The sequence below is a fragment of the Phalacrocorax carbo genome, chromosome 3 (assembly GCF_963921805.1).
Source record: "Phalacrocorax carbo chromosome 3, bPhaCar2.1, whole genome shotgun sequence".
Taxonomy (NCBI): Eukaryota; Metazoa; Chordata; class Aves; order Suliformes; family Phalacrocoracidae; genus Phalacrocorax; species Phalacrocorax carbo.
The window spans coordinates 65,357,749-65,374,987 of record NC_087515.1 but is presented as its reverse complement, the minus strand read 5'-3'; the positions used below and the strand labels follow the sequence as shown (position 1 = coordinate 65,374,987).

Here is a 17,239-nt window from a genome sequence, read left to right as displayed (position 1 = left end):
ATACAAGTACAGTGCATAGCTGAAGATTGGGTATACAAAATGTTATTCTGGCAGCAACCTTTTATATTGATTTGAAGTCAATGAAAGTTCAGCAGCTGTGGATTCTGACCCTACAAGCACAGTTCAAGTGAAGAAAGAGTCTCCCCTCTGGGAACATACCAGTGAAAGTTTCAGTACATGGGTTGATTCCTGCAAGCCTCTTTGATGTTCCAAAGTCTGAAATCTTTAACACTCCACTGTACGTGTTGATAAGCACGTTATCACCCTGAGGAACAGAGCATTCAGAACAATTATTTTCCACTGCCGACTCTTCATTTAAGACTTCTTGCATAGCCTGTTTCTACAATGCACTCTTAAGTAACAGTTACTGCCTAAGAGGGAAGATGAACAAGGAATCAATAGTGCTCCTGCCTTATGTAATCCCATTATCAGAAACTTCATCGCAAAGCAAACTCCCCCTACTACAGGAACACTACAGGAATTCAGCTAAAGAACACTAAAAGGCAAAAAGGTGCTTGCTTTTTTTTTTTTAAAAGGGAACTTCATCTGCAATCTCCTCAGAAAAGAACCTGCTAATATCCCATCCACAATCTTCACTTCTAATAAGTTTTTATGAAAGTGCAATCATTTAATTGAAAACAGAAATAAAAATATCCACTTTATCTCACCTTAAGTGGCTATATGTTAATTCTTCCAAAATAAAAAAAACCCAAACCATATTTTGTTGGTGCGAATTCAAATCAACAGCAGTTCACCTACCTAACGCACAGTTCAGAATAGCAGAGCGGGTATGTGACAAGGAAGAACTTCCCCCAGAAGTTTTTTAAATTACAGGACAAATAAGTGGTTATGCAGTTACATAACACTATCAGGCTTCATTCTCTGCAAATTCTTACCTTTATATCTCGATGCACTATTTGATTATCATGGAGGTATTTTAATCCTTCAAGAATCTGCTTGGTGTAAAAGCCAATTGTCTGCTCATTATTTTTTAATGGTCCCCATTTTGATCGTAGAAGAGCAGAAAGGCTGCCTGTAATTTTGGAGAGCAAAAAGTAAGAGTAAAAATCTAATTAAAATCTGCCTTCTCCCCCCACAAAGCAAAAAAAAAAAAGTAACAACAAACATAAATCCCAAACCAATTGTAGGTACTGCTTCTATAACCAAACACCTCTCCAGGCAAATGCTTACTTGCATCACCACCAGCCTGAGTAATTAAAAAGAGTCTCAGTATCTCCACTGGCCTCAGCTGCAGCAGAAAAACACATGCTTCCTCAAGCAGGCAGATCAGAACCCATTTAATCAATGTGTTTTCCCCTCTCCTGTGCCTGGAGAGAAGTTGCCCCAAAAACACATCTTAAAAGAGTGAAAAAGAGTGGATGTGCATAGGCATGTCTTGGTATATACACCAACTCCACAGTTTCTCAAAAAGCTAAGATCAAGAAGTGGGATTTTTTGTGAGTTCTTTGGTATCAAGCAGAAGCAACAATCACCAGTCGCCTTTCTCTTGTGTCAGGCACCTGAGGAGGGCTCAGCCACCTGAGACTAGCTACAGTCTTTCTAGTTGGATGACCACAGATCATCTCTGAGCTGTAGGTAAAAGGAGCTTGCCTGCCACAGCAGTCACGTGAGCTGTATCTGCAGTACATCCCATCTAAATACTGAATGAGAGGACTTAAGCATTTTGAAGACACAGTTTTCCCCATTAATTTAGGAAAGTGATATTAGAGAATATTACATTTGCAGGAAATACATCTCATTGCAGTATTATAGGGTTCTATACTTTTAAAATATTAAAAAACAAACCAACCAACCAAAATGAGCCTCCCCCATAACTTACCACCTGGCACCTGTTCCATGAATATCTTAATAAAGCCATTCTCACTAAGAGAACCTAAATACTGGACAATGTTTTTATGTTTCAGATGCTTGTGTAAAGCTATTTCTTCATGCAGAGGTTGGGAATACCTGGAAAGAAAAGACACAGTTCATTCAATATTGACCTTCAGGAAGAGAGTCTTGTGTTTACTGTAGTAGCTGAAGTTCTATTTCAGATCCCATGAAACACGTTTACACTGAAAATGATGTGTTAGATGCATTTAAACAACAGTGGTTGTGACCACCACATACTAAAAAAGTCTGTAATTATATATGAATACACATAACAAAATATATGTAATATTGTGTATACATACACACACACAAAGTGTTATAGAAGTACACAGATAGACTGAGTAAAAATAAATTTGTGGAAAATGAACTCCTCTCCAGCCTAACTCAAAAAGAGAGTAAACAGCTGGGCAAGCAGCTGGATTCAGACTAGTGCCAAAAGTGAACTAGTAAACCATAAAGTTAGTGTGTAATTAAAATCACCTCAATAATGAAAGCAAATCACCATTTAAATTTTAAAGCAGGAGTCTCATCTGAAAGCAAAAGTGGATATCTATCAGAGTAAAAAAACCAGGAATCATTTCATGGGGAGATATTCAGAACAACTGATCAAAACTATTTCAAACCAAATTTAGTCCAAGGAAAAATATTCTTCAGAGATGGAAGCTTTTCAGCACTCTTTTTGCCAAGACGGTTTCTGGAGTCCAGATCCTTCTCCAGTGTGGAACACCACCAGAGCTCAGCAGCTGATGTGCTCCTTGCCCTAACGTTGTTCCGGCTCACCCATGGTTGGAAGAAGGAGGTCATCTGCCAGACTCTGTATTGTCTGGCAAAACGTAGGCCATATGCCGAGAGTCTGGTGGCTACTAAAGCACTAACAGGTGCAGTCAGACTTTCAGGGTAGCTGAAATAGATGAAGGACACAGAGGTCCCGTCAGTCCAAATGCAAGAAGGAGCTGCAGACTCTTGAGCAAGTGGAAGACATTCAGACGTTTATACTCAGGGAATGCTAAACAACGTAACTGCAAACTCAACCTTGCAGCTTCTTGCCACCAAAAGGAATAGTTTTACTGCCACCTTCACCTTCAGCAGGTTGGTCTCAGCACAGGCTTCACACCAACACTGGTACATTCTGAATCCCTAATGAACTGGCAGAAAACTTATTTATTTATTGGAAGGAGGGATAGCTTCCTGCTGCCTCAAGTCCATCTCTCCCTGGAGCCAGCAGAATGCCAGTGCCAGGAATGCAAAGCACTAATGCAACTGAGGTTGTTATGGGGAAGGTGCCTGTGAGCTCCACGCCCTTTTGGAGCAGGTAGTTATCAGCTCACCCTAACAGCATCATCAAGCTCCAAATGGATGCTGAACTAAAGAAAGGGAGGGAAAAGAAAAAAAGTGGGCATCTGAAAATGCCTCTGGAAAACAACTGTTATACAAAACAAGGAAAGTATTTGGTTAATGAAAAGTGCGATTATACAACTCCGAGTGTATTTACTAAAAACTAATTTGAGGTTTTGGCTTGCCTCTCCACACATGACTATAAAGATTCTGACTGCACTGTTAGTCATTCAGAAAGGCAAAATCAGAGATTATATTCCTGAGTTCTATTAATGGGATATTCATTCAGAGCAGCAACAGCAAGACCATTAAAATTCTTCCCCCTGCACTTTCAAACTGCACAGTTAATTGAGTCTTGAGCAACTAGAATAATTTAGCAAATAAAATAAAGCCATAAGAAAATTCTCCAGTGGGATGAAGCATTTATTATTTTAGAACTTAGTCATTACAATACTTTAAATGGTATGAAGAAAGAAAAATTCTAAATCCTAGAAGGCTATATCTTATTATCTACCTAACATGATTTTACTTTAACTTGGAAAGTTGATATGGCCACTGGTACTGTTTTATAGTACTGGAAATGCATTTGAGTACAACAGCATTGCAGGAAAGTTTCATTTTCTTTCAGAATCTGTCTCCATATTCTAACATTTCCTGACAATTAAGTAAATTATTCAGTAGCTTAGATTTAGCATATAGCATTATCGAAGACTCACTGCTTTTTGCACAGAAATCCTTGCATTTCTGGCCATGCTCTGACTGAGAACTTAACACTTCTTACAAATCCAAAAGATAGTAATTTTTACTTTGATAATGGTAAGAATTAACTTTAGAGATTAATCCTATTCTTTCTACAGATTTCTTTCAAAGTGCTAAAAGATCAGGTTATAACTAAACCGAAATTAATTAATAAATTTTTCTTAATTTGCAATTAAAAGGATAATACTTGAAATTTGTCCTGGAAGCCTGTAAACATTTCTTAAAGTCTATTAAGAAACTTTTAGTCTTTCATCTAATCTCTTTTCCAGTATGCCGTACACATTGAACCTGAAAGCTTTTCTGTTGAAAATTCTTTTAAAATGTGTACTGGAGAAGAAAAATCTGCCTTTTTTTTTTCCCCTTAAAGTAGTTACTGCTCTGTTAAGGCTATCTTTTTATCAAACAACAGTTATCACAAACAATTTCTTCTTAGCACGTACAAAACTTGCAACTTTACTCTTTAGTCAAGAGATTGTTATTGTTATTGTAAATTTAACTTAAAGATGTATTATAATTTCTCAGAAAGTATGGCCTCATTACATAAAACAATACAGAGGATGGAAGGATTCCCCTTTCCATATTCTAATTCCAGTATCTTTAAAATATTACAAGTATGGAAAAATTATTAGACCACACACATATCCACATTGAACAGCCAACATATACATGGATTCAAAAAGATTTAGAAGGATTAAAAAAAAAAAAAAAAAAAAAAAACCCAGAAAGAACAACTATGTGAGGACAGAATAACCAAAAAGGGGAGGTCCACAAGAGACCCATGAAAAAGAAACTGAGCTAGGACAGCAGGTGGCATTACTGACCTTCCAGTCTGTAAATTACACAAAGAAAGCTTTCTAAGAGTTATCACACAGTGTCCTGCCAACCTCTAGGCTCCAATACAATTTAAACAGCAGTACTTGATGCTGGATAGGTTGTAGAGAATAATGCTCCTTTTCTACAAACGGTGGTTTTACCCCCCGGGAGATACATTCTAGTCAAAAGTGAGAAGAATAACAGCGACTGTGGTGGGTTCGAATAACCTCTTGTATTTACAGTTTTGAATGCTAGCGCATTCTTTAAGACAACTGCTAGGTAGGGACAGGTAAAACCAGCTTCCTTCCTGATATCGTTTATAGATTGAATGCTGCAGAAAGAAGGATGTAGCATGTCAAAATATAGGAAACCCTGCTGAAGGACAAGCTATCCCTTGGATCATAGTAGTTATCCAAAAAAGTCAAATGAGCAAAAGACGACCAGAAACTTGGAAATATGGATTCCATTTCCTAACTGAAACGATGGACAAAAATTCACCAATTGGTACACTCGATATTTCACCTACATTCTTTTAGTATGTGATTCCTCCTGCTACCAAACAGCATTCTGTTTTTATCAGAAAAGCTTCCTTCATAAAAATTATTTCTTTAACAATAGGGAATGGAGGGATTTCTCTTTCTTTTACCATCCATGGCAATGACTTCATTTCCTATTTTTCATAGCTTTCCTGAACGTATGCCTGAGTTACAGGCTTTGATAATACTTTACAGTCTGTCTGAGGGGCACTTTGAAGACCCAGGCACTCAAGTCACCTGTTAAGAAGCAGCTTGTACAACACTTGACTACAAAAACCAAAGGCTAATGTAGAATTCAAGAATAAGGGTAACCTGACAGTTTAATACAGTCAGTTTCCTTTGAAAAAATCTTATCTTTAGGCTTGCTATCACTCTTATCACAGTATTTATAGAAATCTGTGTATTCAAAATAGGATACACTGCAAGCCTCCAGACAAACAAGTACTAAGGACATCAAGTATCTTGTCTTTACATGGCAATTCTTATAAATGAGAGGGCAATACGTATATAAAGAGACTCACATTAAAAAAAATGCGGACAAAAAGATCATTCCACATGATCTATTCTAATATTAAGGGGCTTCATAATACGTGAGGCACAAACAGGACAGGAAAATGTCTTGATCAACAATTCAGGCTCAGAATTTTCAAAGACCCTGCAAATTGTGCATTTCAATAGTTCTTTTATAGGGACATGCCTGAGCATCTCTACGTAGATAGGGCTTATCACTAGGTGTTTGAGTGAGATTCTGCACCTCAGCAATATTTCTTTTGGAAAGAAAAAGTATTATAAACTACTAGTTCCAAAATCAGTAAAATTCGCAGCTGTGATCATAATCTATTCTGCAACTTGGAAATGTCTAGTTACAAGGACAGGGAACACCATTACATACCACGGAGAGATAATTTATTGGCAGCTTTCTAGAAGAGGTACTCCTTGATCAGCAAAATGGTTGATCACATCACTGATGAAATTATGTAATGCACAAAATTTGGCATCAGCCACAGTTACCATACCTGCTGTCTCTCTCTGGGATTTCTTTAATAGCAATTCTGACTTGATTGCTCAAATCTCGTCCTGCATATACAATGCCATAAGTTCCTTTCCCCAGAATGACTCGCTCACCATTTTCATCATATTCATAATCATACTGCAAAGCAAACAACAACATGAAGTGAAACAGAGGGATAAGATATATTTCATCTGACACTGTGCTCATAACTACGGCATCTAGGATGCTAGTTGCTTTCTGCAGACTATGGAGAAGGAAAGAAAAACACTTCAAGAAGACAATTTGGATACTGTGCAGACATGCTTATATTCCTCCACTGACTGTACAGGAAACACTGGCTCCTAAGATAGCCATTTCAGGTAAGTGCATAAAGCTAAGCTAGCCTTCACCTGTTCAGTGTGGTTACACCTGCATGTCTTACTCAACAGCATCTGCAATTCTGCTGGCAGGTGCTGTAAAAACAAGGGAAGACGACAGAGGGCACTCTGCACCAAACAGAGAACTTTGGCTCCCACAGAGACATAGAAAGCAAGGCAGGATACACTTAATTTGTTACAGATACTCTCCTGACCTGACCACATCTTCCAAAACTAGCACAACCTCGATTTTGGCAGTACCAGGTCAGCCAGCAGAGTGTGCCAATGGAGGTTAGTCAGGATTGCAGCATATTAAGCACGGTTTCAACTGAATTTGAATTTCAAAGGGTTTAAAGGCCAGTCCAGAAACAGTCATTAGACAGATTATCTGATCTGTCCTCTTGTGTAACACAGACATGTAATTTCACGTGCTCACTCCCATGCTAAGCCCAGTAGCTCATGCCTAGATAAAGTATTTTCTTTTCCTCCAAATAAAGACTGCCATCTTTTTAATAAAAGAATCCACTACTTCTTTTAGTATTTTGTTTCAACAATTAATTACTCTCATGGTGAAGTCATGCCTCTTAATTAAAATTTCTTTGGTGTCACTGTATTTCATTTAATTCTTCAATAGATTAAAGAGACCATTAGCACACAGTAATTTTCCCTGTAAAAATGTTTGCCCACTGTAATCAAGTCACCCACTGCTTTTCTTTTTACTAAAATAAACAAATGAGGCACCCTAAGGTTCTCATTATAGGGTGTTTTTCTATCCCATAAGTCACTCTAGTGGTTTCTGTTTGTGACTGCAGATGTATTATAAAATGCCAACATCAAAACTGGGACAGAGGCCTATGCTCATTATCCAGTAACGACTCTCTCAGTTACTTCTGGATGTCCCTAGAGCTTCAGGAGACCAGATGTTCATATGATAGGACATGGGCTTAGGTATTCTATCCTGTTCCCTGCCACCTAAAAGAAAGCCTAAACATCTTAAGTACTGCATTGCACCCAGTGGCCCCATACTCACTTTTTAACTACATGTATGTTCAGATAGAAAACCAAGGTGAGAATACAGCGGGTAGCAGGATACCCCAGCAAGCTATAACTTAGCTATTGTGTGGCAGCAGAAGTAGGGCATCCTAAGCTTCAGTGCGAGTTACTGGGCTAAGGGTATACACAGCTTCCAGCAGCACCAACATTACCATCTGATTTGAGTTTGCTGTTCTTTGCCGTGCTTGCCTACAGACGATAATCAGCAAGGACAAGCTTTCCCCTACTACAAGTATATCCTTACTTGTTGTGCAGACAACCTGCCAATAATGTAAGTGCACGTGATTCCAGTGATGCATGAAACAGACAAACAGTCCTTAAAATTTAACCAGATGCTAATGCTGCCCAACTATGATTACACTCTGAAGTAACTGTTACAAGAGCTACTCTGTAATAAGCACAACTGGAAAATTCCATAGTTGAGTACCTTCTCCTAACAAGTATGCTCACTGAAATATGAGAGATTTAGCTATGCTGGTTATAAAAACTACATGGGGATCATTAAAAAGAATCATTACTTTATGAACAATAAAGGATAAAATTTTGTAAACAATAACTTCTCTAACTTCAGAGAAGGGATGAAAATTTACTCAATTCAGTGAAATGGTACACAAGAAGCCCAAAATTCTTAGTATTGTGGGAGAAAAGCAAAAAAAAAAGTAAAAATACCTCTAGAGAGTCTCCGTCACATTCCCCTTCCTCTGTAGTCTTCCCTATTTCTTCAGTGATACTGTTCACCATGTCAAAAAACCTGTTGAGGTGAGTGGGGAAGAAAGGTAAATGCACACTTGAGACAGTATGCAGACAAAGCGACCACTTCTCTCAAGTAATAAATGAGCCAAAATAGGACTTCAGCATAGTAAGTACAAACTCAGTGTAAAAGTTAGTTTGTTGGCAAAGAGGAAAAAAATATTTTTGTTTACATGAAGAATTAACGGTTCAAATCTGTCATTTTCCCACTTCTTTTATGTACTCCTTTCATATGTACAAGACATCCATGATGCCTGAAATTACTAATGGAATGAATATTTCAACATTTACGTGTCAGGCAAAATTCTTATCCTACACCACAATTTCTTTATGTCCAATGAAAGCAGCGAAGCATCATGAGGACTGCCTAGAAGTCTTGCCTACATTTGGAGGAGTTTTTGTAGTGCAGGAAGGTTAGTTTCAAGTTTTTGCTTGAATGAAAAGGGGGCCTATTTTACAACTTCCCATTAAAAAAAATACACTATTACACATGATTTCTACCCCTCTGAAATAATACAAATACAATATCATGCTAAGGTATCTCTTCTATGCTCATCTTCTAAGCAGCACCCAGATATGAAGGGGAATGAACATTGTAAAAGAACCTGCGTGAACTAGAATGGATGAGAAGACAACATAGGGATTGGGCTTGGAGATGGCCACAGCCATTAATATGGAGTACTGCTGTGATTTTTTGTAAAGTTGCAGCCTTTTTAGCACAAAACCCATGAAATTTCCTCTGGAAATGCCTTCTGGATCAATTCAAAGACCACAGATCCCAAGCTTATGGAGCAGAAACACAGCTCAGAGAATCTGAGGCACCTCTAGTTTTGTGCAACAAACCCTTGCCAAGTTTCCTGTAGGGATACTGGTACAATCTTAGCATCGTGTTTACATAAGTAATGTAAAGGAAATCAAGTGTGCTTCTTCATAATCATAAATAAAATTTTAGTTATACTACAAGAGAAATCTTAACCAGACTTTGTTGTTACCCCAAATGTTCCCACCCGAGAAAGTCCATTTTAAGTTTAAGATGCTTTGTTAGATTGGGTGCAACAAATGTTTATAGTAAACCTCAATACAGCAAGTATTGGAAAAACAATCCCACAAAGCATGTAAAGAAAAAATTTGTAATCATATTTGTTTCCAGTGTTTGTCTGAGCTTGCACTTTGACCCTTCAAACTTCATACATCTCCAGCATACTGTAGCACTAAGCTTTTGCATGAAAGATGGTGATCACTGAGAATGCTCAGGTCAGCTTTCACCACGGTTCTCAAACAGTCAGTGTCCCTGTTGTGCATGCAGACACCAGCTACCTCATTACAGGCTCTTTTTTTTTCTGAAATAAAAACAGTGACACACCTTCTGCAATGAAGTTCTGTGCAGAAATAGATTTGAAAGTCATCTGAGTTGTGCCGCACGTACAGGAAACAGCACCGTTCTTCAAACTTCGAAATGCTGAAAGAACAGCCAAGCAGAGCATGTTATTGGAAAGATGCATTTGGTCTTCTACTGGCTATGTCAAACCATACACACCAACCCACTTAATATGGAAAACCACCAGATTAAACCTCAGAAGCCATATTTTTTCCTTATTGTAAAACTACACTCCTGTATCCTCCAAAGTTTACGTTCTGCTATTTGGTATTGTTCAGGGTGCCCCCTAGTCCACACATTGCCCAAGAAAGAGTAGGAGCAAGGAAGTTAATAGGATTACTTCCATTGACCCAAGTAATTTTTGTCTTCAGCACATTTAGGTAAGGCCCCTAATTTCCACTCCCGCAGCCAGGATGAAATATCCTTTTTCAGGACCACGTTAGAAAGCTGGACTTTGGACTCAAATCATGAGTGCTTCCTGCTTTAGAAATCAGCCGCAGCTCAATCCTGAACACAAAAAATTTCTGATTGGTTGCTTGGGAATTGGTATATTGATAATATGTCAGAAAAATATTTTAGAATTAAGTCAGCATCAAAAAAATGAGGTGAATGACTTGACCTCACCCTAGCCCACCCACACCTTTCTTCAGTTTTGGTTTTATCTGCTATAACAGCAGAACAATGACAATGAAGAAGTATGTAGGCCATGTTCTTATGGCTGCATAGATGTCTCAGCAGAAGAGGTGCAAACTCTGGTACACAGTTCTCTACCCCATGTAGGCTGCAGCTCTTGCAAAGATATTAATTCACCGGAATCGTTTTATATGAATGTCTTTACTGTGCTCCTTATAGAAAATATTAAGCATTGTTTGAAATAGCTCTTTCTGTAACTGTGTTACACGCTGAGTGCCAGGTGTCAAGCTGATGCAGTATAACTGATTGTTACTAGATTAGAAAAGGGGAAAAAAAGGATGGCTAGAGGTGTTACTAGGGAATACAGTATTTGAGAAACCAAGACAAATTATGCCTCCTTATTAACATTCTTAAGATACTGGACAAAATCCACAGTCCTAGTAAGACCAAACCATTTTAGCTGGATCAAGATAGCCATCATGCTTTTAATTAATTTCTAGCACAATGAAATAAAATGATATTCTGTGTTGTACCAAAGGATTGGTGATTTGCTTAACCTAGCGGTTTTTCTCTAAACATCAGGAAATACTTGTAATTTTCAACCTTTAATGGGCACCTAAGGTTGTCTGATCCTTGCTTCTTTTTATGATTCCTCTTTGTAGAAATGTAGAAATTTGGGAAGGATGTGAAGGTCCTTCAACACGTCCAGAGGAGGGCATGAAAGCTGGTGATGGGGCTGGAAGGCATGTCCTGTGAGGAGCAGCTGAAGGCTCTGGGTTTGTCTTGTTTAGAGAAAAAGGGTGACCTCTCATTGCTCTCTGCAGCTTTCTGAGGAGGGGACATGAAGGAGGTGGTGCTGATCTCTTCTCCCTGGGATCCAGGGACAGGACACCTGGGAATGGTTCAGAGCTGCGCCAGGGGAGGGTCAGACTTGACATGAGGAATCATTTGATAAACAAGTGGCTCTTTAGGCAAGCTGGAGGGCCTGCCTTTCATGAATTTACTTATGACAAAAGTGAGCTTCATTGTAAGAATATTTGTCTTTGGGTGCAGCGAGTCATTTATTTTTATCTTAGGAAAAATTAATAAGTGCTGAGTAATGTACCCATCTGGGAAGATAGACACTGTCCCCAGTTTATGAGCTAACTTGAATTTAAAGTTTTCCAAGCATATAGGTAAACTCTCCAGATATGGAGTAACTGATATTAACAAAACTACTCATTCATTTCAAGGTCCATGTGAGTTTTAACATTTTACTGATTAAACTGTCAGTTTAAACCTGACATGCACAGAAGCCACTGACTAACACAGCAGTGAATAAAAGGGTAAGAATGTGAAGTGTACACAGAGGGCAGGCAAATTAATAAATATTTAAGGCTTTTAAGTGAGCATTTACATTGCTTATATGTTGCTTTCCTCCCTGAAAGAGAGTTGTTAAAGTAAAAGAAGGAAGACTGAAAAATACCAAGTTATAAAAAGAGACATGATAATTTGCTCAGGAAATGCCTCATTCTGACAGCTCCTGAGCACACATAGTACCCATCAACTTCTACGACAGCAGAATTGGGGCTGAATTTGTAAAACTCTGAAGACAAACAGGGAAGCATGTTGCAGCGTGGCCTTGTGCCCAGCTTGTGTGCATCTAGAACTCCCCTTAGTCAATGAGAAATACTGCAAACGCTGTATCTACTGCTTATGAATATTTCCAAGATGAAGCAGCAGATAAAACAGTTGAGGACTGGCAGCAACCACAGAAATGCAGCTCTGTGGAACTTGTCTGTTTTCTAGAAGTGTAGCAGTACAGGCACCTCCTACTGTCATAATTAAGTAGTCTGATGAGATTCCAAGCTCCAAGAACTTGGGATGGAAGATTAACATCCTTGTTGTCAATTCTTAAGTTATGAAGAAAACTGGATAAAGATCTGAATCCAACTTTTCCACTGTTTCTAACACTACATTCATTGGCAGGACCTCTGAGGCACTCTCCCACGGAAACACCACAAGCAGCAGTTATTTCATAATCCAGGGCTTGTCCCGAACGCTGAGGAAAAGCCAACTTGTGTCTAGCAACTTCAGTCTGATACTTTAATATTTAAATTGGAAAAATGAAGGTGGTATCTTCTTGATCATATGATGTCAGCTCTACACAACACTAGGGACTTTTCTGGATGACCTAAGATGCAAAGCACCTTGGGGTAGCAGCCATGTTCCAAAAGCTCTGATGAAGCCTTTAAGATTAACAGTACTTGCTGGCCTGATTCAGTAATAAGAATTTGCATTTAAGAGGTCAAGAAGGCGTATGACAACAGCAGAATTATTTACCTCGGCACACAAACTGCTAATCAATGAGTTTGTTAAGCTAAACCCAATTACTATGACTCCCTGCACAGAGAGTGTGATTTAGCATTGTGCTGCTCAGAGCATTCTATATACTTTCCAAGCGCCTTTGCAATTCTGGGGAGCCAAACTCTATTACTCATGAAAGATGATGTTGATTACACTGGTGATACATAGCACACAGTGATCCCTCACTCACTTCCTTGAAGTATTTACCGAAAACATTAGCCATTTCAATGCTAGAATTCTCTTCAGACCTGCTGTCTCCTTACATAGTGCAGTAAATATTTATGGAGACCTTTGTTGAAAAAGCCTCTAAGGTGTACAAAGACCTGCCTTGTACATTAAGGCTGCACCTCTAACGCTGGCTCTTACTAGTCCAGAAAGGCTGAGAATCCTCATAAAGCTGGGAACTCCCCCTTCCCAGACTGCTTTAAGTATAGGAGTGTCAAGGCAGCCAAAAATAGTCTGGGTACTAAAATAGATTAGAACCAGGCCTGCTTCTAAAGGCTGTCCCACTCCAAAGAATACCTGCCTTCATAAAACTAGGGAAAAAAACCCTGAAAAATTAAGTGATCAGAAACATGCATATATTTGGAAGGAAAAAAAGGGCTTATTCAGTTGTATACTTGCATAAGATAAAGATTTCCCCCTGCAGCTCCTCATGGAGGCAGCCACAGATCCTTTCTAAGAATTCACAGCAACTCTTGGCTCGCTGTAAAGTCTTCCAAGTTGTTTTGGACATCTGTCCAGATGAACAGATTGGAAATTTAATTGACAAATTAAATGACAATTGACAGTTTAAACAACAAATACATGAGGGTTCACCAGAAACAGTACTGACCACAGCATGGCTTAATAAGGGCGAAGGGAATTTTAAAAAGAGGACAATAAATACTTTCTTCTTCCTTTTTTTAGAAGCACACAAAAACATACTGTAACCAAAACCCAAACCAGACTGAACTAAGCGTATCATTGCAATTTTTGCCCAAAATAAGCCGAATCCCACAGGACTGAATTTCTGTGCCTATTGATAGTTTGGTTGTTTTTTTTTAAGTTACTTTTTGGAAGGAAAAAGAATCATCCATCTGTGCAAAAATGTACTGCAGACATAGCAACAGCAACAGCTTTGTGTGTATGGAACAGTTATTATTAGAACAGAGCAATGACTATTTAAAAAAATATAAGATTTCTGGACTACTTTTTTTTAAATTACACTAAAAGCAAGCACCAAAGCGGAAAGTTGCAGGAGGCCAAAGTATAGATAAATCTTAGGAGAAAAAAAAAGAAAAAAGAGACTGAGACAAAGAATTCATCTGAAGAGGTCACAACAGTTGTAGAACGCTACTTTCTTACTATCAGAAGATAGTAATGGCAGGGCTGGACCCTGCCAAACAGGATGCACAGCACAATCAACCTGGGTTAGTGGAAGAGACCCACTAGCTTAGACTGGGCTGTTCTCTACTGACAATATGGCACACAATCTGGACTAAACCCCCCCTCCAGTAAACAATTCTTCTTAGGAGAAGTGTCCCTAGTACACAGAAAACATTCTGCTGAAATCAAGCAAAGAGATGACAAAGTGTCTTCCTTTGTCATTGTAACAGAAGCCCCATCCCAAAGAGAGAAGTGTGCTGAAAAGAAAGGTAGCTTTAAACATACAGCATCATTTTCTTCTAATCCAGTCAAGCCAGTCCTGCATGTGTCATTCCTGATCCTATGACTGATTAATCCATGTTAACCTAATCTACATGAATCTTAGGGAGGTTTGGGGTTGGGGTTTTTTTTGTTTGTTTTATTTTTGGGTTGGTTTTTCTCCCCTCCTTCTTCTTCTATTGACTCCCTTTTCTGTTCTCTCAAACAATCTTCAAGTTTTCACTCTGCAGTTTAACCACCTCGCTGCCACTCTACGTTGAGAGACTCCTCTCTGAAAGTTTTGCTGCCATACCCATAAACAGACACAGAAACAAAATAACTCCAAACATACATACTCACACCAAAACCCAACTACAGGTAAGCAATTAGGATACTACAAGAGACCCTGATCTTGTCTGTATCCCATATCCTGACGCTCTGCATCCATGTGTTACCTCCTTGTTTACGTACTGTGCACCAAGCATCTCCTGGCTGTGACAGAACTTAGGTAAGATGACATGAAACATTGGCAGTTATTTTAATTCAATCTTAATTGGCATAAAATGACTACCAACTTTTAGAAAATATTGGGTGTTTTTATTTAACAGGCTATGTTTGCAGATTTTTACATAATGACCCCTGAAAGCTGTCATTTCTGAATCCGGAATAAGACTCTTGGGGCTTCACTTAGAGGAGGGCACCTGTGAAAGGACCTGCAATATTCTGTGCCAATTCTGTGTCTGTTACTCCAAAGTCCACAGCAATAGCTTAATACAATACTCATTCAATTGCTCTTTTCTTCTCAAAACATGAAAGGAAGAAAAAAAAAAACCAAAACAAACTTACCTTACTCCCCTGATTGAAGCAGCACTGAAGTTCCACTCGTGGATACCTTTCTGTAACAATCAAAAGAACATAAATAAATAAAATATTCCTTTTTATAAATGAAGTGCCAGTAGGCATACCTTCTGGCCTGAAACTCAAGAGATGGAACAAGAAACACGTGAATTATAACAGCCTATTACCTTTTAACAGTTATTCTTCAGGGCATTTTTTTTTTCCACCCAAAACCAAAGGGACAGAAGTTCTAGCTAGGAGGTTTGGGTTGTTTGGTTTCTTCACTGTTTATTCTGCAAACACAATATACTATTTTACAAACTATTTGAAACAGCAGATCAGAAGGGCCACCAGTATAGCCTGGTCTGGGTGCTGAACTGGTGAACTCACATGCGACTCTCTGGAAAGTAAGGGGAAAAAAAATCCACCCCTGGAGAAGAACAAGAGCCTGCTCTGCATGCTCAGTGCCCCAGCGTGTGGGAAGACCAGGCAGAGTGTGCAATAAGCAGGAAGTCTGACGCTGGAGAGCAAAGTGGGAAATTCTTGGAAAGTACAAGGAATTGCCCAGGGAAGTAGCAAGTCTGAAGGCCAAGTGGCCGAAGAAACAAAAAGGAGACTATTTCCCTAAGAATCTAGAAGGGAGCAGTAAGAATGTACCAAAAACTCCTAAGAGCCGCCTGAGTAACAAACAAGGCTGGAAGAAAGAAGCCACCCTATGAAAACACAAAGGGCCAGGCCTCACTTATTTTCACATCTTTAAAATTTACATCTGTCACATTCAGGAGAACCGAGCTCTCTCTGTAGACAGTCATAGTCCTCTATGTTTATATTCTAATAAAACTTGACTGTAGAAAACAGGAGCCTTTTGTATCTTCTCATGAAAACATTCTCCTTTCAGGAAAAGGTGGAACTACACCACCTCCAAGTCCTGGCAACCTTGGGATCCCACCACAATAAGCAACATATTTGAAGAAACTCTGCTCTCCAGAGCTCAATTTTGTTTGGCATTTTAGTGACCTGAGTGATTAAAAGGCACAGACACATTTCTTGCCCAGAGGTAGTTTATAGCATAAGGGCAGTGTCAAACACAAACAAAATCAAATGTATTTCAAAAGAAAACATGAAAATGTGTAGCTTGCAAACCATTTCATGAATAGTGAAATATACAGAACAGATGCGTTGCCAAAATAGTTGCATGATGTTCAGCAAAGTGATAGAGCTCTTATTCTCCCAGCTATAAGAGCTTTCTTTAAGTCTTCCTACATAAATTTTCTCCTCCTCTGTAATTCTTTCCTTCCTGCTTAAATCACATTAAAGGTTGTGATGCTAATATAAAATGCCTAACACAACATAGCAAAACCACAAGCAAACATCCTTCTTGAAGCACAAACTTCACACTGCTAAAATTGTGAAGTACAAAGCTGTAACTCCAGTATCTCTTTAACATTACATGAGCAGAAGGATTTCTCCAGTGGGGTACAGGGACAAGAGAATAGCCTGATATTAAGAAAAGGTGGGACTGCATCTTGAAGTGGAGGTACCAAGTGATGCTAGTATGAAGTGCTTGTGAAACTACTATTTGAGTTGCCTGGTTTTGTTGCACGAGGAAAGATCAACTCATTGCCTCCGCTAATGAGGAAGGTGTATCTGCACTGTCTTTTATTCCTCCCTGCATATACAAACTCTGCCATTTTCCAATTTTCCATGCTTGGAAACTTTCTTCAGAGCTTAGTTATTGGTACTTGTCCAATTCCCACTATTGGGAATAATCTAAACTCTAAATAAGTTAAAATATACATCCCAACAGACAGAAATGCTCAAGAAACATAACAAGAAGCCTTAAGTATTGTGAGTTTTACCTGTCATCTACATGCAACTAGTCTCTCACAGATTCATACATCTTTCATTTACC

The 17,239-nt window shown here is 38.8% G+C and overlaps 2 protein-coding genes across 5 annotated transcripts in view; one reads left to right on the top strand and one right to left on the bottom strand.

Annotated features, from left to right (window-relative positions):
* The window catches only part of MAP3K5 (mitogen-activated protein kinase kinase kinase 5), a 110,785-nt gene that overhangs the window by 19,735 nt on the left and 73,811 nt on the right, over positions 1 to 17,239 (bottom strand). For both annotated transcript variants that reach the window (XM_064447193.1, XM_064447192.1), the window contains exons 12-18: positions 15,337 to 15,386; positions 9,871 to 9,966; positions 8,427 to 8,508; positions 6,353 to 6,486; positions 1,841 to 1,968; positions 897 to 1,033; positions 160 to 265 (exon numbers count right to left, since the gene is read on the bottom strand). In XM_064447193.1, the coding sequence (XP_064303263.1) occupies positions 160 to 265; positions 897 to 1,033; positions 1,841 to 1,968; positions 6,353 to 6,486; positions 8,427 to 8,508; positions 9,871 to 9,966; positions 15,337 to 15,386 (733 nt within the window). The remainder of the gene's footprint in view (positions 1 to 159; positions 266 to 896; positions 1,034 to 1,840; positions 1,969 to 6,352; positions 6,487 to 8,426; positions 8,509 to 9,870; positions 9,967 to 15,336; positions 15,387 to 17,239) is intronic.
* The window catches only part of LOC135312590 (actin nucleation-promoting factor WASL-like), a 65,806-nt gene that overhangs the window by 23,089 nt on the left and 25,478 nt on the right, over positions 1 to 17,239 (top strand). The gene's annotated exons all lie outside the window — the stretch shown is intronic.